General features: G+C 36.5%; 1 protein-coding gene across 1 annotated transcript; it reads left to right on the forward strand.

Moving 5' to 3' along the window:
* On the forward strand, positions 1-11,234 carry LOC113494099 (facilitated trehalose transporter Tret1-like). Its single transcript, XM_026872247.1, has 9 exons — positions 1-262; positions 2,276-2,505; positions 3,013-3,187; positions 4,132-4,277; positions 5,222-5,348; positions 8,827-8,910; positions 9,688-9,905; positions 10,386-10,568; positions 10,819-11,234. Exons 1-9 carry the CDS (start codon positions 202-204, stop codon positions 11,059-11,061), a joined length of 1,467 nt encoding a protein of 488 aa, XP_026728048.1. The 5' UTR covers positions 1-201; the 3' UTR covers positions 11,062-11,234.
* The last annotated feature ends 586 nt before the right edge of the window (positions 11,235-11,820 follow it).

Genomic DNA, 11,820 nt, shown 5'->3' on the forward strand with positions numbered 1-11,820 from the left:
AATATGGACACTTATATTAAACGAGGGCAAAAGACCGGAGATAAAGAACACAACGGTTCCGTTAACCCTTGTGTACGTAACAACGTGGCAGCAAATAATATAAAGATAATAATTAAAGCTATTTAATTTGTCATAATTCAAAGAAAGTCTTCATTCTGCGATCAGTTTTGTGATAGAAACGAGATATAATAGGTATACGAAATGGAAAAAGAGAAGATTAAGACATCGGAGTTTTTGATCCAAAGTCTTGCGACTGCAGTTAGTGAGTAATTGTGATTTTTTTAATGTTAAGTGGCAGTTAAGTTCTATTTATGTGTTGTAAAAACCAGTTTCTTTTGGTGATACATGTTTTGTGGCTCAAAGTAAGGGTGTTCGATTTGAATTAGCTTATTTGACTAAGGGCTTAAGGATAAGGCAGTGGTCAGTGCGTTTAAAGAATATTTCCAAAAAAGAACAAGGCTCGCCTTAATGGAATCTTCGCTTTGCGTTTATTTTCACAATTATTCAAGTCACATGCTCAACATTCCTAGACTAGGAAACAACATTCGTTGATCACACAAATGCTTGCCTCACACGGGGATTGAGCCCGCAACAAGCACTAGGGGAACGAGTGGGAACATCAACCACTCGGCCATCCATGCGACGGTGGTTGGTCTCTATAAGCTCTCATGGGGACTAACGGAACCCCAATAATACTCAATACTCAATATTTATTGCTTCCAAAATGTATAAACAGTTGGTAGTTTATAGTCCAGAGACACAATCACCCTCTTTGGACGCACAGCAGATTCGTATTAGTCAGTAGGTCATTTGTAGGAGTCAGTCGGTCATAGGAGTCTAGTCTCTTGAGATTTGCCTTTGTGCATGGAACCCTATAAAATCTTTCATATCAAAGTTGATTGACACTACTCTTGTCAATAACAAGCCCCTTAATTCTTATGCAATTTGTTGTATACATACAGACAATGATAATGATAAGTTATGTATATTTACTTGACAAACATTATTCTCGACAATTTGATATATATCTGTGTAGTGTATAGAATGCGTAAATATTCGCTTTCTTAGGATAATATAAAGAATCGGTCAATAGCGACATTGAGGAACCAGGGCCCCGATTCTGCTATTTACAACGGCCGATGAATGAATGGCAGTTGGATAAAGTTTGAAATTATTCCTATTCTATTAAGGATTTTGCCAAAACAATAATTGGAAAATAGAGGAGCTCGTGGCTAAGCTATATCCGTATAAGTGATTTGATCACAGGTTAAGCTTTGCTTGACGCGGTTGGTCCGTAGATGGGTGACCATCTTTGTCATAACGAGTTCCTCCGTGTTTCGGAAGGCACGTTAAATTGTGGATCCCGGCTGTTATTCCTACATCTTTGACAGTCGTTACCTAATTTTTCCTGATTTTTTTTTGCTATAAACCTCACGGAGCCTGAGACCTTTCCGACGAATGCAAAACCGTGGAAATCGGTTTTGGAGTTATAGCGTCAGGAAGGAAACCCCGACTTATTTTTATATAGTAGATTTCTTGTAATGCTAAAAGTTGAAGAAAATTGGAAGAGCCGTTTCTAAATTGACACTGAAGAATTTCTTCTAATCACGTTTCTCTATAACTTCATAATGGGAGAAACATGCTCTGATTTATTTACTTTTAGATACTCCTGAACAATGAGGAAGACGCATGGTTTGATAAGCACGTGACAGCAACAATCACCTGTTTATATTTACACTAATGTTTGCTAATTGTTCCACTACGTACTTAGGTTCTGATAGGCTAGTGGTAAAAGCACAGGACGGCCAAGTCGAAGGTGTAAAGTTCGAATCTCGGACGCAAAAGAAGGGATGTTGTTAGTTTGACGTGTCTGTCTGTCTGTTTGTGACTTTATAGGTCCCGGATGGATTAAGGGATTTTAATATAGTTTGTTTTCTATTAAAGGTGACATATGTGCAAGTGTTTGACAATTGTTATACATGTTTGAAAAAATCGTTTGAGCCTTTTTAAAGTTTCACACTAGGGAGCATTGTTTGACCTTTCAAACAAAGATTTCGAAAATAAATATTTTTTTATATCTTCTTAAAGGTCTTTCAAGAGAAAGTTAGTAATTTTTAATAGAATGCCACACAATAAAAATGGAAAATCATCAAACTAGTTCTTAAATGTTTGGCGAAGATCGATCTAGGTTAAGTCAAATCACAGACAACATATCCAATCATTACCTATTGATATGTGACCCAACAATTCTAAACTAGACATTCTTTTGTTTCAGTCTGTTTCCTAGCATGTCAGACCGGTTTCGTGATGGCTTGGCCATCGTACACCGTGGCCAACTTTATGTCCAACGAAACAGTACTATCACGGCCAATGTCGTCTATAGACATCTCTTTGTTGGGCAGTTTGCCAAACATTGGCGGATTGTTGGCCAGTCCCTTCTGTGGCTACGCATTTAATACGTTCGGGAGGAAATATGCTACCATGTTTTTTGGATTACCTTATGTGGTGAGTATCTGAAATAAATACTACTGAGTCAAGCTTGATGCTTATTTATCGAGACCAAAGACCGCTATTTTAAAAATGTAAAGAAAATCGATTTAACCAGTCTACATTTTTGAGCTAGCAAACATAAAAAAGAAATATAATTAAGAATCTTTTGAAGTCGGTTTGAAATGGTAAACAATAATCAGCTGATCAACCTTTTCTTTGCTTTAAACATTTTCGTACGGTTGATATAAAACTTGATTATAATTTATATTAACTAATAAAACAAGATTATTTTTTTCTGATACAGAATCCTACAAAACTGTTTCCACAGTGTGTCTAAGTAGGAAAAATTTATAACTAATCTCATTTGGTGTCAAAGTTCAGAAAATAAATCAGATGTGCTAATTTCCTCAACTAAATGTTTTTCTTCACCGTTGCAAGTGTTTTCTCCCTAAACAAAACGTATTAAAACAATTTTTCTTTTTTAAATAATTTCCTCACCATGACATTGTTTCTCCTTTTCAGTTTTGTTGGGTTATAGTCACTTTGACAACGGACGTGACTTTGGTGCTCGTGGCGATGGCGATAGGTGGCGTGGGCATCGCTGGGCAAAACGTGTCTCTCATCTACATATCCGAGATAGCCCACGACTCGATCAGAGGAGGGCTGACTGCTTGTTCCGCGTCGGGATTCTTTCTAGGTGAGTTATTTGCTTGTAATTTGATTGGCCTGTTGGTCTAGTGGTTAGAGACCCTGACTGCTATACCGGAGGTCGTGGATTATATTCCCACTCAGGGCAAATGTTTGTGTGATGAGCATGATCATTTGTTCTGTGTCAATTCTTGTAAAAAGTTACTCAACAGTGTAACCGCGAGTTTGCTCACATTTCGCGGCTAGGCGCTAAAAAATGAAATGAAATACTCGAAAGCAAAAAGACACGAAGTTAAAATATACATCCGAGTTATCTATACTAATACTTATATGCCTATATTTTCATATGTATCTTATATTAATCATAAATAGCCATAGTTACATATAGTAGTTTTAATTGCTTTGCAATGCAGAAATGCCAACAATGCTAGAAAATTAACGTACACCCATATATATAACTACTTACCACCTAAGTCCACATTGTGGAAAGCAATAAACGTATTGAGTTTTGAGTATTGTAATGTACCTATTCCAATTGCTTCACCATTTGACCCAAAGGTTGACTGGTAGATAATGCCTTACGACACTAAGTCTGCCTTAAGTACTAAAATTGTACGTGATAGTCGAAAGAAAGAAATAAATAATCGACCGACCTCCGTGGTCGAGTGGCATAAGCACCGGTTTCAAGGTGTCGCTAGCTCTGAGGTCCCGGGTTCGATCCCCGGTCGGGTCAATGTAAAAATTCACATTTCTACATTGTCTCGGGTCTGGGTGTTTGTGGTACCTTCGTTGTATCTGAATTCCATAACACAAGTGCTTCAGCAACTTACTTTGGGTTCAGAACAATTTATATGATGTTGTCAAAAAAAAAAAAAAAATCTATCTAAAGAATAGTTGTTCAGTTAAAATTGTAAATCTCTGAAAAAATCTTTCAATTTTAAATAGTCCATTGATCGAAATCTTTTCTAAAGCGAACCTCTTATTAAATTCCAGGCATCCTGATCTCATATACGTTGGGTGGTTACTTGACGTATATGCAGGTGGTCTACACTCACCTGACGTTGGCGGTGCTTTGTATCCTGCTCATCATGTTGCTTCCTGAATCTCCTGTCTTCCTGGTACTTGTTGGGAAGGAGAAAGTGAGTATGGCAGATTGTTGTAGTTCCTTCACTTTATCTTCTGCCAAAGTGTCTTTTAGATAATGGGGTATTGGACTAAATCTAATAATATAAATATGTTTAGTCTGTTAGACAGATATCCATAAGCTACTGAATACGTGTTTTACATTCTATCACATCATTAAAAATCATATTTTGCAAATTAAAAAATGGAATAATTTTATATCGTATTATCATCGGTCCTCAATGAATCTACAAAGTTTGAACGAAGTCTGGCCGTTTAAAGAGGGTCAAAAGCGCGCCCTAAGAAGTCGGTTACAGACATACAAACAAACATATAGGTAAAGCTAATAAAAAGCGTGTAAAAAGTAAGGAGAGAAAGCGAAAGTTTGGTAGAAGAGGTTAGAGACATCACTTGCTAGTAGAAAACGTCCTAGTAAGTCGCCGCTTCATGTTTTGTTTACGTATTTACTTTATTGGCAAGCTGACTGACGGATGCAACAGATATTTTTTTGCAAAAACCATGTTTTGAATCACAACAATACCCTATTCTTGTGATTCAAAATCTGGCTTATGCCTTGCATAAAGGATAAATGCCATTGCCTTTCAATGTGGTAATGCCACCACCCTTATGGGCACACCCCCAACCGACATGAGACAGTGACGCGGACTTGTTTTTTGATTGGGTTCGTAAAGCTTCACAGTTCCGCCACCCGCCAAGAGATGGCGTTAGCATGCTAGTGTAAGCGTTCTCGATGTAATGCGTTATCTGCATAAGAGTATTTCCGGTGATAGAACTGATTTCTTCTGTTGGAAATATAAATTAATCCAATTTAACTGGTAACCTGGTAACTATCGGTTTAAAACATTTAATTTTATTTAGATACAGTTACATCATAATTTAAACCTCGATATAATACACTCCATTCCAAGTACCTAATATGTATATTATCTTCAATTCACAGGAAGCAGCAAAATCAATATCGTTTTATAGAAGAGTCAGCGTCACATCAAAGGCTGTGGAAGCTGAGATATCGAAAATAAAACTGCAACTGGATCCAAGACTGGAAAAACTATTAGAAGCAGAAAATGGTAAGTAACATTTCCTTTAAACATCTAACATGCTGTGAAGTTAAGAGCCAGAGCACTTAGAAAGCGATGAGGAGTAGCCTACTACTTCTAAAAATGCACTCCTAAAAAGACCTGATTTTTTGACATTCAAAAAGTTCTACTTCCTATCCTTACTTGAATTCATGGATAGATTAGGTACCTAACTTACCTCCAGGAAAATGTTTGGACTAAACCACTTTGAAAAGAGTTAATCAATTGCGCACCTATGATGGTCGCTAAAAACATAATTGCAATATGTGAAAGCTTAGACCCTACTTATACTAAGTTGTCCAAATCCAGTGATAACTACTAAGTAAGAAAACTTAGTAGTTATTAAAAAAAATACTGGTCATGATAAATCCAAGGTTAGGCTTTCGTAACTTTTTAATGGCTCCTGTCCCCCAAGCGACTCTAACACTTAGTAATTTAATCAATGTGTCGCGGGGTTTTTACAAACATTCCAGTCACATGCATAAAACCATTCAGACTAAGAATAAGGAGAAGATCCATGGATCACACAAACGCATCTACTATGCGGGGATCGAATTTTCGACACGTCGCTTGAAGTGTCTTCGTTTGGCATGTTGGCACTGGCTCTCACTCGCCTATCCCTGCAGTCAAACGTCTCTAATTGTTTTTCCTTATGGTGTACAATAAAGAGTATTCTATCTATCTAATTCAACCTTTTTCAATAAATACCTAACTAGAGAAAAACTCCCTCAGCAACACTCAGAAGTCACGTATGTTAACCCACCTAAATGACTCACGTTTTATGACGGATAAAAAGCTTTTTATACATTCCAAAACTACGTGATGTCTATGACGTTACTGTTCCTCGTGTTTTGAAAAGAGCATTTTCAGCGCAAATATCACTGATAGCTGACAAAAACTTGATGATGGTCTGAAGAACGACATTAATCAAAATGGCAACCTCAGGTGTCATGCTATGATCGGCGGGGATGACCTTTTGCCTCCGGCCCAGGATTGACTCATGGTTCGGAGTGAAAGGGAGTGGAAAGCGGTTGCCATTGCGAACCACTCATGCTGGCAAAGGAGGCAGCTGAACACGCGAGTCAAAGAGCTCCGGGCGTCGTTGTGTTCTTGCGTGCGATGAGTGATAGGTAGCTTATCAGGCAGTACTCAGCGCCAGGATCAGGCCGTGGATGGCGTGTTAGGCCTCAAATATATGACAGAAGCCTCAGGAGGCTCATTGACGCCGATGACTGCCAGACCAACGGGATTGCTTAAATGGCTTACCGCGGCCCCGGCACACAAAGCACAAAAGAAGGAACATGGGTTGGTTTTAGTCAATAAAAGTTTTAAAAAAAGGTGTCATTTTATCTCCACTTTCGTCAAATGGAATATACTAAGAGATAGTGAATTTTAACAACGTCACTTAGCTCAATTTCACCCCTCTTGCACAAGATTATGAAATTAAGGGCATCCTATAACTCATGCTTTCAAGCGCTTCCATCAGCTGTTTTTTTGTTTATAAATCTATTTTGACAGCTATCTAAATAAGTCACCACATTTTATGACGCGTCAGATAAGTGGGTGCAAATCTTTTGAACATTAAGACAATTATTGTTTTAGTATTATTATAAATATCTTTTGAGTACACAGACATGAATGGGTAGTTATAAAACTCAACTTATCTTAAAGTAAATATGTTATTACATGTTTTGACTTCTTTTAGACTTTTTGCAGACATGCGTACAGATGCATCATGGGCAAACCATTTGTGCCCAAATTACTTGTGCTGTATATTTCAGGCCCTACCTCTATTTTAGGAAAAGATTTAAGAAATATTAGAGTAATACACCTTCTTAATCAAAATAGTCCGTCAAACGGATTTCTAAAAAATATCGGTCACTTATTGTCTGATATTCTGTAAACAATAACTGAGATGATGACTTACGAAATACAAAACTAATTATTTCGTGAGACAGTTGTTCATGTTGCAGCTTAAAAAAAGATTTTTATGTCTACAATTTGGCTTTTAAAATGGGAAAAAAGACGTGCGTGGTCCTCTAAAAAACTTTAACATTTTTACTTTTTCTGCCGCTGGCTAACGACTTCCAAATATTTACTGAACAAGAATCTTGCTTTAAATAAAATTATTTGAAGCTGCTTCATTCACCAAAAGGATAATCCGATTTAACAATTTGCATTACATGTTATGCAATCTTCGTTTTTGAAAAATATTTCATAATGATTTAAAATTTAATTCTCTTTCATGTTTTTCCTATTTATTCCTTGTGATAATCCTTAGCCTATATTTCACAAAATTAAAACCGTAACTAGTACAAAAACTGATGAGAATGTTAGTTTGTTTGGTGCTTTCAAGTCTAAGAAACAAGCCAATGTTGAAGATTACAGAAACTTTATTCTTTATTAACTAATGCTTTAACAACTGCAACAAAAGTACTTTAAGACAACGCGGAAGTTTGTAAATATAGATGGATGTTTTACTCTTTCACGCAAAAACCACTGAATGTATTTAGACGAACTTTGTTACACAGATAGTTTACAACCAGGATTAAGACATATATCTTTTTAACCCTTTTTTATGTTCCCGTGGGATCACTATCGATTTGTAGTGGGCGAAGCAGGAGTAACAGCTAGTAAGCTACATTTTATCCCGATATTATGACGGGACAGTAACTGCACGGAAGACACCTTGGCAAGCCTAAATACATATTTAATAATGACGTTTTTATACCGCCATCAAAAATTTAAGTATTGTAATAAAAAAAAACCCATCGCTACTTTTACCATCAACTGTTAACAACATAATGATGTCGCTGACGTACGAGTGCTAATTATATACGTAATAATTTATTATATAAAAAAAAAACTACGCAACTCGCACCTGATATAACTTTATTACCGTATTTATAAAGATTTAATATTAATGTCATATGTTGTATCTGCTTAGCTTATCTGGGCGCCTAGTAATTAAGATTGGCGAATGACTGACGGATGTGTCGTTTTAATTTATTTGTTTGAGACACTGTTCGGTATGTTTGAATAATATTTGTTTAGGGACGGCTTCTTTTATGTTTTATGAGTATGCAAAGGTATGGTTAGGTTTTTGATAGAATTATTTTCAAAAAACTATGATAAAAGGACATATGTTCTAATGAAATAATGAATTGAAATTTTATAATGAAATCTAATTAGTCTGTAAGGAAGAATTATAAAAAATCTAGATACGTTTTTTATGTTACTAAAAATAAGAATATGAAGACCAAAGAAACGTCACTTGTCGATAAGAAGTTTAAATATAAGGGACTTTACAATTGTGTTGTCATCGTTCGATGGGTGGGTCCGATATTTACTGGAAATCATTATCATAAACCAATTAGATATTTAAGACAAATTCCAAATTATATAAAAAAAGACGTTACCTATAAGCAAGTAATCCTAAAAGATTAAAACCTTTTCCTTTTTGTTCTAGAAGTAGAAATGAATGACATGCTTATGGAGAAGAAGTTAGAAATAGAAGCAGCACCACAGAGCGAGTCAGCCTGGTCACATTTCAGTAAGTAGACATTACCTTTATTGTTATTGGATTATGAGGAGCTCGTGGTTAAGTTACAACTACACAAAGCTGCGCATGATACTCAATATTCAATACGTTCATTGCATTCTACAATGCAGCTTGGGTGGTTGGTACATAAGGATTGTACACATTACTTTTGGAGCATTGTAGGCAGTTTCTGGCATAATAAAAATAAGAATTAATTATCAGTCCGTCAGATGAGTGACCATCTGTGTCATAAAAAGTTCCTCCGTGTTTCGGACAGCACGACCAGTCTTACTAAGGGGTATCGTGTTGCCCAGGTTGAGGAAGTTGAGGAAGTTCAGATAGGCACCGCTCCTTATACAACACTGATGCTTAGCTGCATTCTATTAGACTTGTAGCTGTACCCAATATAGTTTCGGAAAGACAAAGAAAAAGAAGAATATACATTATTTACAAAGCGTCAAAAAAGACATCCTCATCCCTGCCAAAGTCGGGAAACGTGCCTAGAAGGCTGGCTGCATTGCCACGTTGTATGGCAATGCTAATTCTTTGGGCAAAATATAGACCAGCCTTCTGATCACGCGTAGAGTCGACCAAACGCTTTGCGAGTTCTTTATAAAGACAAAGATGATTGTGAATGTGGATTTTGTACCTCTTCTCTTTTATTTAGAGTGCTTATTTAACTATTTTTAAAAAGCTTCTTGGTTCCACAACTGAAAAAGACATATTTCAAGAAAAAATACACTCTCTAAAACCAGACAACACTTTACTTAAAACACTCTTTCTCCACAGAAAAATCAAAATCTTCAAAGAGAGCTCTTGTGACAGTCCTCATTATAATGGGAGCCACCATCCTCATGGGATGTGTAGTGCTGCAAGTCTATGCCGAGCCACTGTTCAAGGAGGCTGTACCTTCGATGCCGTCCAACCAGTGCGCGATATTCCTGGCTATAGACTTCTTAATAGCCAGTTTATTGTGCGTAGTCTTAATTGATAAGTTTGGGAGGAAGGTAAGAATTGCTTGTTTTGGTAATTTCTTTGTAAAAATTAAAATTTGTCAATAGCTACCGGAATGGATAGCTTAAGCCGAGTGGTTGAGATCAACACGCCATGCGTGCGATGTGGTTGCGGGTGCGGGTTAAATACCCTCTTAGTACAAGTTTGTGTTACCGATAAGTGCTTGTTTCTGGTATCTTGGGTTTGTGATTTGATTGTGAAACCCCCTGAAATACAAAGATTAAATTTCTTAGTGTGTGAAGTTTCATGTTTCGGAGACGAAATATAGACAGTAAAAATATACCTCATACAAGCTGTTCCGGCAAGTTTCGTACCTACCTAAATTGAAACCCATGGATAAACCCAGGATACCATGCAAAATTCCTCAATATCATTCAAACTGGTCCAGTCCTTTATGAAGAGATCAGTGACATACACGTACAAACGAACATATGTAAACATACTACCGTAATAAAGCTTTATTTCTTCCCCAGTTCCTGTTAATAGTGACGTCATCGGCGTCGGGAGTGTGCACGGTGTTGCTTGGTGCCCAGCTGCAGTACCACTGGGCGCCGGCCTGGTTCACCGTGCTTCTCATATACCTGTTCAGTTTCGTGTACACAGTGGGCTGTGCTGTGATACCCTTCGTCTTAGCTTCGGAAGTTTTCCTGCCTGAGGTATGTAGAAAAAATTACAGAAATTTTAAATTTAATGTTGTTTTTGATAAGTGACGTCTCTTGGATTTGTCAATTTAAAATGGAAATTTTATCTCAGTAAATATGAAAAATTGAAGATGGATACACCATTACTAAAAAATCACCGCTGCGACTCTTATTTGCACTTTACCGTATTTTATTAACCTTTGTGCAGGTACGTAAAGACCAATAAAATGCCAAACGATAATAAACCTTAAACGTCTCTTTACAGGTACGAAGTTTCTGCAACAGCATCGTGATGGGCTGCACATGGCTTTACACATTCATCACTCTAATAATTTTCAACCCTCTGGTCGAGGCAGTGGGTCTTGGACCAGTATTCTACTTCTTTTCTGTAGTTTGCTTCTTAGGGGCAATTTACAGCCATTACTGTGTCCCAGAGACAAAGGGACTGTCAGCTGATGAAATCCAAGGTCTCTTCTTGAAGAACAGAAGACAGAGTATTTATAAATAGAAGATGATCAAGCATCTTAAAAGAATGTTGTTGAATCCGTGGATGACGACTATTCTTAATCATTTTGTAATGGTTAATGATTGTAGATATGTCGTCTATCTGAGGTTGTTAAGTTATTTCATGGAAGTGAAATGAAGTGATTCATTTTGTAATCTTATTTAATAATTATGTTAATTAAATTATTTTTGTATTTGAAAATGAGTTTTTATTTTTATAGTAATACTAGCTAACCCGGCAAAAGTTTTATTGCCTCATAAATTATTTCTAGTTTCTAGATAAATTCTAGTGTTGACAAAAAGTAACTTACTTATAAAAAAATTGTAAGTATGTGGTATATGCGTGAAATAGGCATGGAGCGCTGTGAACGATAAGGGACTATAAAAATAACAAACGCCAAACAGTATTATTTTCAAGATATTGTATTTTTTTTTAATTACATAATCACATATTAATTATGACAGTAACACTAACAAACAATAATAATCTTTCAATGCTACAGCGTGAACAATATTTTTTGTTAACCCATCTTGAGCGAGCACAAACCAATTGCCCATGTGAAAAACGTGGTGTACGCAAATCTAAGCCACAAATAGACATTTATGCAATATCCGTCTTGCCCCTTCCAGAATATGAAATATTAATATGACGGATATTGTAGAGCATCATATATGCACGATGATCAATATGAACGATGTGTATTAGCAATGAAGTGAAGATTATTATTTCTTCTACGAATCACAATTTCTCGTGTACCTGTAC

Source organism: Trichoplusia ni, chromosome 5 (assembly GCF_003590095.1).
Source record: "Trichoplusia ni isolate ovarian cell line Hi5 chromosome 5, tn1, whole genome shotgun sequence".
In the NCBI taxonomy this organism is placed as follows: Eukaryota; Metazoa; Arthropoda; class Insecta; order Lepidoptera; family Noctuidae; genus Trichoplusia; species Trichoplusia ni.